The sequence below is a fragment of the Taeniopygia guttata genome, chromosome 23, assembly GCF_048771995.1.
Source record: "Taeniopygia guttata chromosome 23, bTaeGut7.mat, whole genome shotgun sequence".
Lineage (NCBI taxonomy): Eukaryota > Metazoa > Chordata > Aves > Passeriformes > Estrildidae > Taeniopygia > Taeniopygia guttata.
Window position 1 is genome coordinate 4,323,672 of NC_133048.1, and position 19,823 is coordinate 4,343,494.

Consider the following 19,823-nt stretch of genomic DNA (forward strand, 5'->3'; position numbering starts at 1 on the left):
CTTTTCCCACCTTCTCATCTTTCTGTATTTATACTTGAGGGAAAGCCTTGGTACCACACAGAAATAGCCTCAATGCATTTTTTTTTTTTTAACTATTATATGAACTCCTGGGGGAGGAGGGGTGAACTTAAAGGCTCAGCAAGCTTCTACCTGCTAAAAGGGAAGGGGAAAAATCTGCTGGAGCTCTCCAAAACTCAACCAGATAAACCCTGCTGAACTCTCTGGCCTGCATATGGGAAATTTATATGGACCAATTGTGTGGCTGCGATGTGACAAACCATTTTAATGCATTGGGTCTGCAGGGCCAGGCTGTGCTAGTGGAGGAGGGGGGAGTGTGGAGGACTGCAGGGGTGGTTTCCGTGGCAAGCTGTCAGAAGCTTTCCCCGTGCCCAATGAAGCCAAAACCATTTGGCTCCAGGGCAGACCAGAGCCCATCAGTGATGGCGGCAGCACCTTTGGGATAACATAATAAAAAAACAGTTATTGCAAAGGAGCAATGCACAGACAAAGAGAATGGAGAATATGTGAGAAACAGCCCTGCAGAGCCTAGCGTCGGTGGAGAAGGAGGGCAGGACCTGCTCCGGGCGCTGGGGCCGAGATTCCTCTGCAGCCCATGGTGGGCAGGGGGTGCAGAGATGCCGCTGCAGCCCCAGGCCGGAGCAGAGCGATGCCCGAGCAGCGCGGGCAGCCCGTGCTGGGGCAGGGTCCGGGCAGGACCTGCGGAGCCGGGCAGGGAGGAGGTTTGCTGGCAGGACTTGTGACCCCATGGGGGACCCGAACTGGAGCTGCCTGTTCCTGGAAGACTGACGCCGTGGGAAATACCCCACGCTGGAGCGGGGAAAATTCTGAGCAGTCCGTCCCTTGAGGGAGGGAGAGAGCGTGTGATGCCCTGTTCCTCAATGCTGGGGGAGGAGGGAGAGAATCGCGAATACAGGCGAGTCCGACAAGCCCGGAGCGGTGGCGGATTAAGATGTGGGTTCATTTCTCGTTACCCTACTCTGATTTCTCTCAAAATAAATTAAACGGATTCCTCCAGCCGGTCCTCCAGCCGGGCCGTGTCTGTCGTAGGGGTGCTGGGTGAGAGATTTCTCCTGCCCTGCTCTCGCCCCGCCAGCCTTTCGTTCTGTCTGCTCTCCCCCGCCCGGCTTAGGGCGGTGATGGAGCGGCTTTGGTGCACCCGGCCGGGCCCTCCTCTATTTAAATATCCTTGGGACAGTGAGTGAGCGCGACCCCGGGACCGCATAGCGCAGAGACCCGCGGCAGCGGCGGCCGGCACGGGCAGCGGCGGCCGGCACGGGCAGCGGCGGCCGGCACGGGCAGCGGCGGCCGGCACGGGCAGCGGCGGCCGGCACGGGCAGCGGCGGCCGGCACGGGCAGCGGCGGCCGGCACGGGCAGCGGCGGCCGGCACGGGCAGCGGCACGGGCAGCGGCACGGGCAGCGGCGGCCGGCACGGGCAGCAGCACGGGCAGCAGCACGGCCGGTACGGGCAGCAGCACGAGCAGCAGCACGGGCAGCAGCACGGGCCGAGCCCTCAGCGCCGCGGCCCCGCCCGGCCGGGCGGGCGCTGACGCCACTGCCGGCGCCGCGCTCTGTTCCGGCGGCGGGCGGGGAGCGCGGGCGCCGCTGCCATGTCCGCTGCGGGCCCCGGGCCCGGCTCCGGAGCCGCCTCTCGGTAAGAATCTGCTCGGGCCCTGCGCAGCCCCGCAGCCCCCGGTGCTGCTCACAGGCTCGGGCTGCCCCCGGCGGGCCGGGGCTGCGAGGCCGCGGGCGGCGAGGCCGACGCGTGTGCTCGGCGTGTGCTGCTGCCGCTGCCTCCGCCGCAGCGCGGGCCCGAGGGGCCGCGGCACCACCGGACCCCGTCCGGCCTCCGCCGAGCCCGGCGGGGCGTGCCCGGCTCTCGCGGCTTCTTCGGCGCTGCCGGTGCGCGGAAGAACCGGGAGAAAGGCAGGAGGGGCAGGGGGCACTGCCCGGCTCCCGGGGCTCGCCCGGGCACCGAGGAGCGGCCAGAGGGATGCAGAGCCGGCCCCGCCGCCTGCCCCAGGCTCGGGAGGGACCGCGGCTCCCGGCACCGGGCGCTGGCTGTGCGGGTTCCCCAGGGTTCAGCACAGCTGCATCGCTCTTGGGTGGGTTTAGCTGCCTGTGGTGCAGCTTGTGCGCTCTAAAGGATGTTTGGGCTGGATTTGGGCCTCACAAGCGAGGTTGGATCCAGATGGGCTCTGCTGGATGTTCCTGGTTCTGGGAATGCTGTGCAGGGTTGCTGGAGCCAGGTCCAGCACAGAATGCCTTGTTAGTTTGGTTGCTGGGCTGCGTGCTGTGGCTGAATGGTTTCCAGACCAGAGCTAGTCCTTGGTGGAACATAGCTGTAGCCCTTCTGATGGAGCATCGAACAAAGAGGCATGGTCGAGTTTGCTTTCAGCATGGAGCAAGCTCTGCTCTGTGATACGCTTAATCTGTAGTGCAGTAACCTCCAGCTGGTAACTGACAGTCAACATACTGATTAAAATAATGATAATCATGAAAGTCTTATCTGCCACTTGTTTGGTTTCCTTCAGTTTTATCTGTTGTGGATTATCTTAAACTCTGAAAGCTGAGTAATGTATGTGTAGTTAAGAATCACAGTTCATGTGCCTCTAGTCACTGGTTTCATAATAAGTTACTTTTAAAAATGCATGAACATAGTGGTTTTCTCAGCTTGCAAACCTACAGACTTGTTGGGCTGAACCTACTGTGTTTGAGGGATTTTCCTTCTCACCTCATGGTGTGATCCCTCTTACTTGTGGAGTTCTGCCATCCAGCTTTTGCCACACAAATACGCTGCTGGTACACTCTCCCTGCTCTGTTTGAAAAGGCACTGAGCTTGAGGTCCTGAAGTTTCCAACACTGCAATTCCTGCAGTGTTTGCCTGCAACTTTTGTCTCCCTCTCAGCTCTTCCCTCAGCAGTAGTTGTAGCACTTGGAGAACTATATATTTGTTGGGTTGTGCAGCACAACTGATTGAAAAATTGTTGCTTTTCAAATAATTTGTTTGAAAAACTGTCATGGATGTATACAATAGCTGTAGGAATTTGCAATTGGTATTATACTTTGGGATACTTTGGAAGTATTAGTAATTTCTCAAAACTTTTCCCTGGAAATCTCCAGATATTGAATGAATTTTGAGTTGAATATGTTCAGAAGACACTAGAAATGGGTTTCCATGTGCTGTATGAAAGCATTGGAGCCCTCTACAGAAGATTAATGTACCATTTCCTATCTTCCTGTGTACCAAAAGGTAGTTATAGATGGCTAAACATAAAAGTAGGTAAAATATACTGAAATACTTTGGTTGAACTAAAAGTCAGGCAAGTAGTGTGTGCCTGTGTGCAAGCCATGCTATACACAAGGTACTCAAGGATAAAGCAGATAATATATCATTGGGATGTGAGTAGCTCCATGCCTGTACTCTCAATTAGCAGAAGTAGGGTTATTTTTTTCCCCTCTTGGCAAGTTTCTGTTTTTTTCCCCTGAAATCTACTCTTAGAAAATGGATGTTTGATAAAACTTTTTACTGGGTCTGCAAAACCCTGTGATTGGAAGAGGAGCTGCCAGGATGGAGAGGTGTGGAAATTTTGAGCCTGAAGTGGAATTATGTCAGGACTTAACAGCTGGTATTTTATGTATGTTCTTGCACCAAACAGTGTCTACAGACCACCCATCTCCAGACAGGGTGTTCTTACAGAAACTTGGGCGTGGTTTTTGCCCCTATACCATGACCAGCATCACTCACTGGTTGGTTATACATTGAGGATGGTATTTTTCAGCTTTTTCTTGCTTTGTCATACCCTTAATTTATTTCTTTATTTCATCCTGATTTGTCTAGAATTTTTTCCTTTAACTGGTTAAAGGGCTGCAGGCCAGCATCTCTTCAGCAGTATTCTCTGATGGCCACTCTCTAGCAGTGATTCTGGGATAGTTTGTGCAGAAGCCATGACTGGAGGCACTCCAGTACCTGAGGGAGTAACTTCAAATCCTTTCTTTCTTCTTGCAGCTGCCTCCAGAGCCTCAGTGAAGGTGATGTTGCAAAGGCTGGGATCTCCTCCTGATACCCAACGTGATGTTTAGGAGAGTGCTGTGACACAGCAGGGTACAGCAGCCTCTTCAGGGTATGGTGTCACTGTGATTCACACCAGTCACTGCCCTGTCTTTTCCAGGTTGTCACCTACCAGTCCTATAACTGAACAAGCTAACTAAAAAAACAAAAACTTTGTATTTAGAAAAAGGATACAATATTGTCATGGGGACTCTTTCCATCTCTTAAAAAGACTTTTATTTGGGGTTAAGGGTGTGTCTAGCCTAATTTCAGAGGTGATGAAACAGTTCAGTTCTGCAGCAGGTGGGTCTCTCCTGAGTTAAGACTTGACCAGAACACTATTCTTGCATTCCAGGAACTTCCTGCTTTGTCTTGAAATGTTTTTTGGTTGTGTTTGAATAGTGACAGTGCTGTTTCCCTGAGAGTCACCAGTTGGAACATCACATAAAGTGTGTGGCAGCTTTAAACCTTGGGTATGATTCCTATTTCTATACAGAATGAACTAGTATGTGTAATTCCATTTCTGGGATTTTATGAGTCAGTCTCATATTAGTGTCTTTTCTGTGACATTCTTTTTGTCTTGTTCTTTCTGAGAGAGCTTAAAGAAATTCTTCCTTAAGTATTATGGACTTAAGATGATCAGGGTAGAAAAATGAATATTTAGGACCAGGTGATTATTAATTATTCAGAACAGAAAAGAATGTAGCAGCTGTTTTCAAAACCACATGGAGGTGTTTTGGGTAGAAAAACAGTGATACTGGGTTTCTGTACTTCAGATTTCCTCATGCTGCTCTTTTAGGAAAGGCATAGTTTTTATATGCCTGTTGGGGAAAATACTGTCACAGAAAACAACACTGTTGGTTCAGGACTTTGAAATTTCACATGCAAGTCAGGTCCTGTTTGCAGGATATATCTGGTGCTTTGTTCCCTGCCTTTGTAACATCTCCTGAAATTTCAGAAGCTGTTGCTTTGATTGATTATTCCTGTGTACTTTAAATCCTCATCTCCTGCCCATCCAGAACTTTTGGGGTATGGGAAGGGGAGCTGGCCTTTCTAGAAGATGTGATTCAGAGTTAACAGGGACACTCTATTCTTTTTAGCTTGGCTGGTATTCTGAAAGACACAAAGACACATGAGATTTAATTATTCTTATTCTTTTTTTCCCCCCCCTCTATCCAGTAGTTAGCTCACATGCCAAGTGTCCTGCTATGTTGATGTTTCTGGATATGAGCAAAAATTAATTCTTCTGGTTTAAAAAATAAAAGAAGGTACAAAATACTCATTCTTGACTGACCTGAGGAAAGCCAGAAAGTCCCCATGAGTCAATGGTATCACTGTGGGTGGCATTTTACAAGATAGCAAAAGTAGTTACAGTAATTCTGTGCATTATTAGTCTGTATGATAGCTGTCCACCACCTAAAGCATTTAACTTTATGCTGAATGAAAAACAGCACCAAGTTGTCATCTCTTTCTAATGAATGAAATTTTTTTTTTTTTGTGGCTGCAGTTGTAAAAAACCCAAATATGACAGGTCTTTACTGAAAGTGTAGTTTTCACTGAGCTACTGGCAGACTCCAGTGTTATATCATGCAGCTTCTTTTTCCAGGGAGGGAATTAAAGAGTGGACTAGACGTAGATCAGAGATGGCAGCCCTTTGGGTAAGGTCTTGATCCTGACAGATTTCAGAGCTAAAAGGCAGCAGAAGGTGCTGTGGGCTCTTCTTTCACAAGGGTTACCTGGTACATGTGGCAAGCAAGAAGATGCAAATCCCCCGGGCTGTGGTTCAGCCCGAAGGTGTGTGTCAGCCTCTGGTTCTGCCCACACTTCAGTCTGTTCCTCATTCTTCCAGAGCCCCCTGGGGACAGGCCCGTGGTCACAGGTGACAGAGCTGCCAGGCCCCAAGAGCTGTGGAAGCGAGTTGTGCCCTGCTCCTCACCTGTCCCAGCTCTCAAATCAAACTGGTTGTAACTTAACAGAGTGTCAGGTTAAAAATGCTTTGATTACCAGTGCAGGAGTTTGCATGATGTGACACCTCTCAGCTGCTGAAATTTCATTTCAGCTGAAATGAAAGTGCACAGTCTTATCAGTGGCCACAGGTCAACTTATTACAGATCTGTGAGTAAAGCAGTGATCAGGTCCTTCATCTGCCTGCATTCATCTTGTGCTTGAGATGTTCTGTAGTCATCAGGCACTCCAGGACATACAGCACTGGTTTTACTGGGATTTGTTTGTTATCCAGTTAGGGGTTGATTCTTGTGGGAGTCCAGGGCATCCCTCTGGCTGCCCTGGCAGGTCTGGGACCGTGGCAGGGGTCAGGAACCCCCCTGGACAGAGCCCCCAGAGACACTGTCTGTGATCTCTGTCCATGGAAAAGAGTTTTCAATCTTACAGGATGAATTATAAGCTCTGAGTGTTTGATATAAGTAATAATTAAGTGTGGCACAGGTGCAAAAGTAAAATTTTAGGATTCTAGATAAGGGATCCAAAGGGGACAAGATGGAGGAAATTGGGTGTGTCTTGTCCTTTTTCTTCTTCATGCCCTCCATGTTTCACTGTGGTGTTGGCATTTTTCTGTTGGTTTAGGCTGGGGACACACAGATATTGGCACATTATTGCAAATATAGCACACGTAGTTTCTGGTAGATAATGTTTGTAACACCCCAGTGCCAAGGTCTGAAGAGAATATATTTATAGCAATGAAGATATCTTCATGATCTTGTTCATTTCCTCCTAAAGAAGCCACTTTCAGCAGTTTTGGTGAAGTCCTCACTGGTACCTGGTCTTTGCTTGACCTCCCAGATTATTCATTTTTGACCTTGGTCAGAAGCTGTCTGTCCAGCCAAACTGTCCTCCCCCTGCATTTGCTCATTTTCTTGCCTCTTGGGCTGGACTGGGCTCTTGTGCTTGGGGAAGCTGTCCTTGATGATCAAACATTGCCTCTTCAGGCCCTCCATAGCACTGTACAGATCAGATCAGCCTCTGAACAAACTGTAAGCTGTTTATTTGTTACTTGTCGAAATCTGTGGTATTGATGATTCCAAGACTGTAGAAAGTCTCTGTCTTTCTGCCCTGCTGCCAAAGCAGAAGCCATAATTTGTCTGTGCTGGTTTCAAGGTTGTTTATTCTGTTTATCTCTAACATGTTCTGCTGCCCTGCCGCAGCTCTGTCCTGCAGGGCAGCGTGTGGGGCTCTGCCCTCAGTGGGATGGTACAAACATTAAATACCACAAACTACCTGTGCTGGATTTACAATAACGTGCCAATATCTGTCACCTACGTTGGACAGTGTGTCCCCAGCCTGAACCAACAGAAAAATGCCAACAGCACAGTGAAACATGGAGGGCATGAAGAAGGAGAAGAAGGACAAGACACACCCAATTTCCTCCATCTTGTCCCCTTTGGACCCCTCATCTAGAATCCTAAAATTTTACTTTTGCACCTGTGCCACACTTAATTATTACTTATATCAAACACTCAGAGCTTGTAATTCATCCTGTAAGATTGAAAACTCTTTTCCATGGCCAGAGATCACAGACAGTGTCTCTGGGGGCTCTGTCCAGGGGGGTTCCTGACCCTCTGCCAGGGTCCCAGACCTTCCAGGGTAGCCAGAAGGAAGCTCTGGATTCCGACAGTTACTTGTCATCTTCACTTCTCCTGGGACCTTGAACTGAGTACAGTTGAGTACTGAAAGATTTTCTCTAATAGAAGTATAGGTGCATACATATCAAAAAGTCACACAGCTAGCCTCTAGTCTATGTGACTTTTTGATCCCTATGAGTAAAATCTTTTATTGAAAATGGAATTTAGAACTTCATAAAGTCAATAATTCCTTTTTGTTGTTAATGTGATGTAGATTTGCTGTCTGAGAGAAGATTAAAATGTTCAGTCTTTTGTTCAGGAAATGTCCTAATCTATTAGGATATGTTTGAAGTGGCTTTTAGGAAATAAAGGCAGTGTGTCCTGGTTTTAGGAAGTTTGTTTTTAAAACCATGGAAGTCAAACAGCGTTTTTTTTCTGTCTGGGGTTGCAGCTCTAGAAGTTTGTGACCTGTTTAATTATTTCCAGAAACACAAAAATGTATATGGCCTGTGAGATTTCAGGTACCACACTCTGTGTGGTCTTCAGGGGAAAATCTGTTCGGTCTCACTGCAAGTTGTATCCTCAGGAACAGAAGAGGGAATAAATTCTTCTACTTGGCTGATATTTCTGTAAATCACTGTGCTTTGGTTTTGTCACTGAAAGGTAGCAGCAGTTCTGTGTTCTCCTGCCCTGTGAGTGATGCATGTTGGCTCTGTCTAGCAGGAGTTGCCACATGATTTCTGGGCTCAGTGGGAGTTGTTTTTCTTGAGGATGAAGTTGTTCTTTCCAAATCTTCCTTTTGTGAAAACAGTTCTTTTCCCCATTAAAATTTTCCCTGCTGTGTTTCAAAATCAAATTGAAAAAGCATTGCACAAGAACTGGGAAAACAAGCATGTGTCATCACTCAGGCAGAGTGAGCTGCAGCCACTCAGAACACTGATAGCCCTTCAAGAATCTAAAAATCAGGGGGAACTTCCTGTCAGTGGAACAGGCATTGCTTAGAAGAAAACTAGATTTGTATTTCCATGTTTGATTTCAGTTATTTTCTCACTGTATTTCTTATTTTATTTCTCACAGCACAATTCTTTTTCCATTTTAAGGTTATGAGATTTTAATCAAACCATGATTTTTGGTCCTACAGGACAGCATTTGCAGGCTTGTCATGACCATCCGTACCTTCATAAATGGGGCATACAAAATGCATTCCTTGTAACTTTTACAGTGTTTAATTCTGAAATTTCCTGGCTGATAAAGAAGGGCAGAAAGAGCATGGAGAGAGAACAGGGAATCATCCAGTAGCACTCACCCCAAAGATTTATTTGTCTGCTTTTCACAGTATTTTGCAGATATCTGTATGTGTTGTACCTAGGGGCATGTGGGTGTGTGTGGAGGATAGGAAAAGCCAATAGTGGAGTATTAGTGTTTGCTGTGAGCTCTGCTGCATTGTGCAGTGCACAGTAATGTCAATATGTTCTCTTCTGCTTTTGTTTTTATTTGGCTGTTTTAATTAAATCTGAAAAAAGAGGGGTAGATCTGCCATGCTGCGCTGTGCCAAGTTCTGCCCCTCTGTCAGAAGCTGTCATGTGGTGAGTGGCAAAGAGTGAAAACATTGTAAAGAAAAGCTCTGCTCCCCTTGAGTGATGTCTTGGATTGTTTTGGCTGCATGCTCTGATGCTGTGTGTGTGTAATGCAGCAGCATGGGGCACATTGTCATGAGATACCCCACCAGAAAATATGGGAACACTATACTATTCTGCTGCCTAATTCATGTGTTTTTGTTGCTGTTCATTGTAAGGTGGTGATCCTTGAATAACTGAGGAGTGAAAATAACTGCATAGGTGACTTGTACAAAAAACTTGTGCCAAACATTATGGCCATTGCTGGTAAAGACAATAAAAAATGTTTCTATAAATACATATTGCACCACTTAGACAAGTCTCTGTGGCCAAATAAGATCCAGTCAAGGGCACTGAAGGAGCTGGCAGATGTGCTCACTGAGCAACTTTCCATCATTTCCCAGCCTTCCTGGCTAACCAGGAAGGTCCCACTTGAGTGGATGCTTGCAAATGTAATACCCATCTAGGAGGGTCAGAAAATGGATCTGGGGGCTACAGCCTGCCCTCAGTGGAGTGGAAGGCTGGAGAACAGACCATCCCCCATGCCATCATGTGGCACATACAGGACAATCAGGGGTCAGTCCCAGCCAGCATGTGTTTAGGACAGGCAGATCCTGCCTGACCAGCCTGATCTTCTGTAAGGTTACTTGCATCATGGATAAGGGAAGGCCTGTGGATGTGTCTACCTGAACCTCAGTATAAACCCTTTGACTCAATTTCTCCTGGAGAAACTGAGTGCTCAGGGCTTGGGCAGGTGTATTTTCTGCTGGGTTTAAAACTTCTATATGGCTGGGCCCAGAGAGTGAAGGGGAATGCAACTGCATCCCTGTGGGGCTGGGCACTGGTGGAGATCCCCAGGGTTCAGTATTGGGACCAGTCCTGCTTAATATCTTTATGAAATGTTCTGGACAAGGGAATGGAGTGCATCCTAAGCACAACAAACCCATGGAACAATCCAGGCTGGGAGGAAAGTGACTGGAAGGGAGCCCCATCAGGAAAGGACCAGGGGGTGCTGGTTGACAGCTGCTGAACATGAACCAGCATGTGTGTAGGTGGCCAAAAATGCCAAGGGCATCCTGGCCTCTGTGAAAAATGGTGTGTCAAGTAGGAATAGGGAAGTGATTTTTCCCCTCTTGGGTTCAGTTTTGGGCCCCTCACTACAATACAGATACTGAAGGGCTGGAGCATGTCCAGGGAAGGGAACGGAGCTGGGGAAGGGGCTAAAGCACAAGTCTGATGAGGAGCAGCTGGAGAAGCTGGTGTGGCTCAGCCTGGAGAAAAGGAGACTTGGGAAGATCTTCTTGCTCTTCACAACTCCCTGACAGGAGGATGGAGCCAGAGGACAAGGGACAGGACAAGAGAAAATAGCCTCAAGCTGTGCCAGGGAAGGTTTAGATTGGCTATTTGGGAAAATTTCTTCCCTGAAAGGGCTGTCCAGCCGTGGCACAGGCTGCCCAGGGCAGAGGTGGAGTCACCATGCCTTGAGGGATTTAAAAGACAAGGCACTCAGGACATGGGTTAGTGGTGGCCTTGGCAGTGCTGGCTGTTGGTTGGACCTCATGGTCTTGAAGGTCTTTTCCAAAGTAAATGATCCTATGATTTTATTCCAACTCTTTAATAGATGTAATTTCATTACCCCAGTCAAAACTTTGTTCTTAGGGAAATACTGTTTTAAAGTAATATAAAACCATAGTCAATTAGCTTTTTTTCCTAATCAGTATAATTACTGCATGTTGGTTTTATCACAGTATCCTGACTTTAATTATTTGCAGCTTGGGAGAACTGTTTCTTGTATGAAACTATATTCAAAGCCAAGGCAGATGGACTTGAAAAGCACAATCTGAAAGTAAATAGCAGTCTATCCAGGTGCTGCTCATAGCAGGCAGCTTTCAGAAATTCTATCCAGAGTATCTAGTTTAAGAAAGTCTGACCAAGCTGGGCTTTGTATTTTAGGATTTTTAAAACAGGATTTAGTGCAAGAAACTGGAGATCACTTGCCGGGACTTTTAATGGTGAATTATTAACATGAAGATATGCAGAGCAGAAGGCAGCTGCTGAGAGGGATTCTGCAGCCCATACCTCTACTCTGATGCCTCCTGGTTTGAAGTTTAGATAATGTGGCTCCTTAAGTTGAGCAAACAAAATAACATTTTTAACACAAAAACCCAGTTCTAAATATTTTGCATTGTTGGTGTTCCATGCAAGTTGGAATTAAACAAGGTGGTTATTCAAAACAAGTCTAGATCAAATAAAACCTGGTATTTAATTCACATATTACAGAATAATTTTCATCAGGTAATTAACAAAAATCGTTCCAGAAAGGAAAGCAGTATGGTACTTTGCTGGTTTCCAGAAGCAGAACAATGGACTCATTTTTCTGAATGTTTCTTTCATTGCAGCAGCTCATTTAATGGCTTCTTGCACACTTGCTTCCATTTTGTACTGTATTTCTCATTCACAAACCCAGTGGCCCACAGGAGCATTCTCACCTCCTGAATCTTTGATATCTCTAGTGTTGTATTCACTTAGGGTTTAAAAATGTTCTGTAGCAATGTGTAAAAAGATAATAAAGCCTACCTGAAGTGCAGCTAACTTGAATTTCATACAAATTAAAATCTAATTTTGAGATTTGACGTGCAAAAAAAAGCCAAAACAACCAAAACCCAAAAAAAATCCCAAAAAAACCCAACAAAAAATCAGTTGTGTATTTTCAGTTTTTAAATATCACCCTTGTTGCTGGCGAGCTGCTGGCTCAGTGTGTTCCTCTGAGGCAGCTCAGGCTGAGCAAGTGCAAGATGCTGGGTTTGATTTTTGGGAAGGCCAAGCTCTGGGTGGTTCAGACCTCTCAAACTGGGTGAGGAGGTGTCCAGCAGCTCCGGAGGGTGCCCCTGGGGCATGTACCCACCAGGGGCTGGCTGGAGGGCAGCTGGGGCTTCGATGTGGTGGAGAGGGCTGGTAGGGATATGAGTGGGGCAGGAGCAGCTGCTCCCTGGATCCTGCTGGTGGCTTCAGCCTTGGAGCTGGCAGCAGCTTCACTCAGCCTCTCAGTGCAGGAGGAGAGAGGCTGGGAGAGGTTCCTGCCATGCCATGATCCAAGGACTTTGTGTTCCCAGCCACAAGAAGACATGTGCCCGCTCTGCGTGAGAACCTGGTGACTGGGTGGGTGACACAGGTGAAAAGGCCATTGTGTGTTTATCACTGTCATGTCTCTGCTTCATCAAAATGGAACATCAAGCAGATGATAAAATTGTGCTTTCATTTATCATGGCTGTGGCTGAAAAGGGACATCCTGCTGCTCTGCTTGTGTGTTTTTCCTGACCCTCATCCTGCTGGCTCCCCTGGAACAGGGCTGTTCAGGGCCAGAGCTGATCTTCCTGGCACCAGCTTAGCAGAAAGACTGTGCTGGGGTTTCTCTGGTTTTTCTTCTCTTTCTTTTCCCTTGGCACATCCTACATCCAGACTGTTGTGGATGGCCCGTGGTGGCCAGGAAGGAGGGAGTGTCAGGCAGGCAGGAATGTGGTGCAGGAGGGTAGGAGAGGCAGGAGCTCTCCCTTTTCCCACACACTGGAAGCTGCTGCCCTTGGCTGGGGGAGGATGCCCTCAAACGTGGAGCTCAGTGCCTCCGTTTCACCCAACTGCTTGGTCTGAGGAACCACAGCACACCTCGAGTGGGAGATGTCCTCTGCCCCTGCTGCTTTTTCTAGAGGTCCAGGGAAGGCATGAAGCCACCCTAGGCCAAGTTCTCACTTGGAGTTCTCACTTCCCTGGGAGAAGGCATGAAACCACCAGAGGTCAAGTTCTGACCTTCAAGTTCTGTTTGTTTGCTTTGGTCCAGTCATTTTGGTCCACTTTGCTTCCAGGTGCTACAAGGTGCCCAGCTTATTTGGAAAGAGTGTTTTCTTCACACATATAAGATATTCCAGTAGGACTCTGAGAATCTTTCTGTCTTTGTAATTATTTAAATCCTTCTGAAAACCAAAATTGTCGGAATCTGTGGTATTGATGATTCTGAGATTGTAAAAAGTCTCTGTCTTTCAGCCCCGCTGCCAAAGCAGAAGCCATAATTCGTCTGTGCTGGTTTCAAGGTTGTTTATTCTGTTTATCTCCAACATGTTCTGCTGCCCTGCCGCAGCTCTGTCCTGCAGGGCAGCGTGTGGGGCTCTGCCCTCAGTGGGATGGTACAAACATTAAATACCACAAACCACCTGTGCTGGATTTACAATAACGTGCCAATATCTGTCACCTACGTTGGACAGTGTGTCCCCAGCCTGAACCAACAGAAAAATGCCAACACCACAGTGAAACATGGAGGGCATGAAGAAGGAGAAAAAGGACAAGGCACACCCAGTTTCCTCCATCTTGTCCCCTTTGGACCCCTCATCTAGAATCCTAAAATTTTACTTTTGTACCCGTGCCACACTTAATTATTACTTATATCAAACACTCAGAGCTTGTAATTCATCCTGTGAGATTGAAAACTCTTTTCCATGGACAGAGATCACAGACAGTGTCTCTGGGGGCTCTGTCCAGGGGGGTTCCTGACCCCTGCCAGGGTCCCAGACCTGCCAGGGCAGCCAGAGGGATGCCCTGGACTCCCACAAAAAATTAAAGAACTATTCACAGCTTTTAAGCAAAGCATGGCGTGGGAAGTTACTGCTATACGGATCAGTGGAATGTAAAATATTTTTCCATACGAAGAGTTCTGTTTGGAATTCTTCTATGAAATTACACATCAAAACAGTGTTAAATAACAAGGGTAGGACAAGGGACAGGACCTCTTGGTATAGATTTCAAATCTTCTTGCTCTTGGCCACTGTATTTTGTACTCCTTTGTATAATCTCTGAGTGGCAGAGTTTCTCTTCAGTCCTAATTTCTCTGTTATTTCTACAAAAAATAAATAAGATTTATATTTAAAATGAAACTGATTGAAACTGGTGGAGGAACAGCTGCAAAGGTGACAGTAGTGCTTTGTATTGTAGACTTGTGAAAAGGGTTGTTTCCAAAGAACCTGAATTATGGAAAAGACTAACTGTAAATTCAGTTGTCTTAGAGTTCAGGCAATAAGGGTAAGTGGCTTTGATTAGGGGTGGCAGCCTTGCAGAATCCTCAAACCCTCAATGAAATGTTATCCTGGCACATACAATACACCCTCGCACTTAAGACCTGCCCTCAAATGAGGGAGAAGCCTTTTGTGTGGTGGTGGTTCACATGAAACGATGCCAGGCTGCACAGCATCCCTGGGGCTGGCACGTGCGGCGGGCGGCGCGCGGGCGGCACGTGCTGCCCGGGTAAGTAGGTCTGCCAGGAGCCAGGCAGGGCACAGAGATGGCCTTTTCAGGAGGCCAGAAAGTTCTTTTATCTGTAAACTAGTTCAGTCACTTTGTGTGGGGATAATCCCGTGGTTTGAAGGTGCCTGAATACTCCAGACAGGGTGGATAAACAGAAAATCCTAGAGGAAGGAGTGGTGTGTAAAATAGCCCTTTCACATTTCCACAGACACTTAGAGCTAGACTTTTGTGGCTGTTGAGGCAGGAATAGGTTGTACCTCAGCACACAGAGTTGCTGGATTTAACTTCTTCAACCCCCTAAGTGTTTTTCAGCATTTCTTCTAATTTCTGCAGTCCCCTGAAGTTGTGCTGTGTGGGCGTGTGGCAGAGGAGGCAGCTCAGGAAAAGCTGCTCTGAAGAGGTTGGGGTTGGTTTTAATAAATGGCTCCAAAATGAGATGCAGAAAGAACGAAAACACAGATCATACTGCTCGTGCACATCAGGTGGGCAGAGGGGGAAGTCAGGATGACACAGGCTTTTCTCTTTTGCCCAGCAAATTGCAAAAGTTAATCAGGTTGTGAAAATATTATGCAAAATTTCTTTTTCATGATTTTAAGCCACTGGAAGGCAGCAGCTTTTTGATATAGTATATAAAATCTCTCTGCTAAATGCTTGTAAAATAAACATTCTTTTATAAAATTTCATCAAACTTCTCTTTTTGAAAGGTTTGGTTGAAATAATGAACTTGCTTTGTGAATTTGGTGGGGAACAGCACTGTGTGTAAATTCATTTAGGTGTACAGTCTTGTCCTGGTTTTTTTTTTTTTGATTGTTATATAAATGTTCTAAATTAAAACAGGTTAGATTGAATCATGCTGTTTACTGACCTAGTAGACCAGACTTGATCATTTAAAGTGTCTTTGAAATCATGGTGCACGTGTCTGATTAATGTGTTAGCTTCTGCGGTCAGCGTGGTCCGAGTAAATGATGTAGAAATGTACCATGTGCTTGAAAAATCTGTATCCTCAAAGCTTAAAGCTAAATCCCTTGTTTATGAAATCTTTCCATATATGAATTTTGTATTTTATTTGGGAGATGGCCACATGAGTTTTATGGGAGGAGTATGTAACAATTAATATTCTCTGATAGCCTACATGATAAGCCCCAAAAAAGTACATAAAGCCATGAACACCTTATTTTAACAGGGCTTGAAGACTGCTGAGGAACACACGATTTGAATCATTTAAGCATTAAAATAGTAATACCCATGGAAGAGCCACAAGACTTACCCGAGCAACCAGTAAGTACATGTAAAAAAGGCTGAAAATTAAAATCTAAAACAAATTAGTGATCTCACAATTTTGGTATACAGTTATTTTAACTAATATTGGAAAAGAAGGCTTGTACTTAGTGTATTTATCAAGAGGACAAAAAGCTTTTTGTTGTTTGTAAAATGTGCTGTACATTTAATTTACTGTAATTGTACAGGCAGTAGTAATAAAGGAATAGTTATATGTACTTGAACTTTATGATGTTTCTATACAAAATGATTATTTGTTATGCTCAGAAAACCAGACTTATCTCAGGCCTGTTGTAGAGAAAATAAAATTCACTATTTTGGGGACAAATTCAGCATGCTGGATATTACAGTGTATAGTCCTTAATTTTTCTTATGCTTAAGATCTTGAAAAGATCCTGTGAGTAATTGTTTCCACAAGTGGAAGGCATTTTTAAATGGCTGATTTGGGGTAGGGAAGCATGTCTGAACGTTAAAGTTGCTACATGTGAAGTATTTGCAATAGTGTTTGCATTATCAATAACTGATATTAACACAGCACATAACATTAATTCTCTGGGTAGAGCATTAGCAATACAGTATGAGATTAATTAAATTGTATATCTAAAACTGAGGAACTAAGCAGAAATGTTTGTATTAACGTTCTGTTCCCAAAATAAACCTGGCACAAACTCCAACAAGAAATTGCCAAGTTACAATGGGAGTGATCCTTGTAATCTTGGAGACCTTGTCAAATGCACACAGAAACAGAATAATGTACTTGAGAGCGCTTTGGATGTGTTGTAATTGAAAAGATTTTGATCCCTTTTTAATGTGAGAAATTAATATTCTTCAGTTAAACTAGTTAGAAAATACATTGTAATGTCATTTATGCAATTTTATGACTTACGAACAAAGTCAAATTAAATGGAAATGTAAAATTTCTATTTAATGTAAAATTATTCAGAACCTGGCTTGCCACAAGCTGCAGATGATGGGCCTGAGTAATATCCACAAAATGTGAAACTAAGCAGCAAAACCATATAGTTTGTACTACAGGTATTTGAGGAGTTTAAAAATTGCCTGTACTAAAAAAGGAAATCTCTCTAAATACATCCTAATATAATGAAAACTGTCTTTATTCTTTAGGGCATGAGAGATAGGGTACAGCTAATTTTCAGTGGTGTGTCCTTTAAGCAGATTCTGCTGTAATATTCAGCTCAAGATTTTTTTGGTAATTTCTTTTAAGTACATGATACCAGTCAGTCATTCTGCAACAGAATATGAGACTAGATGGATCATAATGAATGAGTGACGTAGTAATGGCATGTTCTTGCAGGAGAAACTCACCTTGGCATCCTTCTGAGAGTTTCACAGTAATGTTTGTAGCCTGCAGAAACCAAATTTGTGTTCAAGCCAGTGCTGTCTGTGGTGTAATACCCTGTACAGGGACAGGTTCCAGCTGGCACCTACAAAATGAAAAAAAGTGCTGTATTGGTTTTAGTCAGGAGTCAAAACTCCTGATTTATTACAGAAAAAAACATTCATGTTCCTATCTTTATGCAATATTAAAATAGAGGGAAAAAAGAATAAAGTTTGTGGCTGTAGTGCTGAATCTGTGCAGAATGAGATTTTCTTAAAATTTACGACTGTTTGATTTAATTTCCACAAAATTGTCCTTACCAGCCATTTTTTGTGGCTGTATATCTCAGCAGCTGTTCCTAATGTAACTAATATGACAATTCTGCTGTACAAAATTCAGTGTTAGCCCTTCTTTTCTAATAAGGAAAAGCCTTGTTTTGAGATGAGGAGCCCGTGGTTACTGTGGTGAGTTCTGGAGTGCAGGACAAAGCTGTGTATTTTGCCACCACTGTGAACCCTCCAGCTTGTGTTACTTGTAGCTCTGAACATTTTTGTCTTTGCAGGTGAAAAAAGCCAAGATGCAGGAATCCAGAGAACAAAGCCTGAGGTACAGGATTTTATGTTTTATTTTAGTGTGTAACATTTCTTTATGGTCTTTTACAGCTATAAAGCTTTCATTTTAGAAATTCACCTCTTGATTTATTTTTTACAGAGCTATGGAAAATATAGTTGTATTTGGATTTGGTGTAATTTTGATTAAGTTCCAAATAAAAAATAATTAATTAGCCCTATGGTATAAAGCTGTTTTAAAAGTGGAAACAAAGTCTTAATGGCATCAGCACACGCCTCTTTCACAGAATGAGACTGAAATAGCATGCATTTAATTCGGTGAGACTCAGGATATTTTAATAACATCTGTACTACTATTCTTAGTGAAACTCTGTGGATAACTGCTTTGAGAAGTGAAACTCTTGAATTGTAGCCTCTCTTATTTAAAGCTGTTGTGTGATACTATTTTTAGCCTTAGTAGATGTTTTTTGATGGGTATTTTATTCTGCTTCTCTGACTAGCAGCAAATACCATGAGTGTGGCAGGAACATTCTTCTCTCTCAAGATTTTTTTCATCGAGGAGCACAGAGGAAAGAAAGAGAAAACAATTTCTATTTCTGCTCCTTGTTTTCCCATGTGGAATGTGTTTGGAGAATTGTTTACCTGGAGTGAGTGCTTGATTAAATTCTGGTGAGGATTGTTTGAGCCTGGTGGCCAATCCAACCCCCCTGGGGCTGGAGTCTTGAGAACAGGGTCACGAGTTGTGAGGGAGTTAGATTTGGTAGTTAGAAAAAGTATATATGTAGTTTTAGTATCTTCTTTAAATAGTATATTAATATATTATAGTATAGTTATAATAAAAAAAGCATTCAGCCTTCTGAACTGGAGTCAGACATCATAATTTCTTCCCGCTGGGTTCACCTGCATTTGCAATACTATGAGGAACGACTCCCTTTTGGAGTCTCTGCCATTGCAGTAAGAGCAAGGAGGAAACACCATTTCTGTAGGAGTGGATGTGGTATATTCTCAAAATTAGAATTTTGATCTAATCAAGCTCCCTTTCTGGCCCATCTGAGGTCAGAGAAATCAGATCCTAGGGAGGGTTTTTTCCCTCTCTTAGGTAGAGAGGGCAGCATGGGCAGGTCTGAGCATGCTGTGGGGGCTCTCCCTTCTCCCTCTGTGTCACCCTGCTTCTGCACAGCCACACCTTCCCTATGGGCACAGGGAGCTCAAGATTTGAGTGTAAACATCCTTATATTTTAAAATTGTAGACACAGAGTATTTAAAAACAGAAAAGAGGGGAGGGATAAAGTTGCATTTCTAACTTGATTAAATATTCTGTTTAAATATTTTAGCTCTGTTTCGATAAAGCTATACATGATTTTAAGTTTGACCAATGGATTAGTTGAAAAGAATTTATTGGACTTACTTCTCCCATTCCCCTGCACTACAGGAGGTGGAGGAGGGAGAAAAACTCAGTTTAGTTGAGCCCAGAAAGCAGGGATGGGTGGGGGAAGGTGTTCAAGATTTGGGTTTATTTCTCATACAGCCTCCTGCTCCCTGTGTAGTCCAGCTCAGGCACCTTTAGGCTCTTCCTGAGAGTTTAATTTGCTCATCTAACACAAAACTGTGCAGTTGTTTTTTGTTGGGATGCTGAATGGAGTCAGGTCATGGAGGGAGGCAGAAAGCACCATGCTTGGTGCACATCTGAGCTACAAGAGGGGAAGTCCCCCCTCAGCAGCAATAAACAGTTCCTTTGGCTCCTTCACCTTGAGAAACTGCAGTTTCAGAATGTCAGGACAGCACACAGATGGCTCAAAACCTCATGAAAAGCTGTGTTGCAGAACTAACAATAATAAAACTAAAGCCTGGAAGGCAATAATTGAGGAAAAACAGTTTCTTTCAGAAATTACGTGTACTTCCTACTCTATACATGAGCAAAGCAACATTGACACAGAACTGAAACAATGTGGCACAAATCCAAAATAATCCAGTAACCTGCAAATATTTATGTACAGAAGTGACCCCCAGTTCAAGGATGTTTCAACCCTGGTTTTCAGGGACAAATCCAGCCGTGAGGCAATGCCCATGGGCAGGAGAGCCTG

At 44.7% G+C, this 19,823-nt stretch overlaps 1 protein-coding gene across 11 annotated transcripts in view; it reads left to right on the forward strand.

Annotated features, from left to right (window-relative positions):
* Positions 1-1,549: 1,549 nt before the first annotated feature.
* EYA3 (EYA transcriptional coactivator and phosphatase 3) overlaps positions 1,550-19,823 on the forward strand; it is a 45,400-nt gene continuing 27,126 nt past the window's right edge. For 2 of the 11 annotated variants that reach the window (XM_030290461.4, XM_030290463.4), the window contains exons 1-4: positions 1,552-1,673; positions 4,029-4,143; positions 15,737-15,831; positions 17,733-17,776. In XM_030290461.4, the coding sequence (XP_030146321.1) occupies positions 15,799-15,831; positions 17,733-17,776 (77 nt within the window). In that variant the 5' untranslated portion in view covers positions 1,552-1,673; positions 4,029-4,143; positions 15,737-15,798. Of the gene's footprint in view, positions 1,674-4,028; positions 4,144-4,169; positions 4,192-4,262; positions 4,544-15,013; positions 15,036-15,736; positions 15,832-17,732; positions 17,777-19,823 lie in introns of those variants that run through there. The other 9 variants (XM_030290459.4, XM_030290462.4, XM_030290458.4 and 6 more) reach the window with 8 other exon arrangements.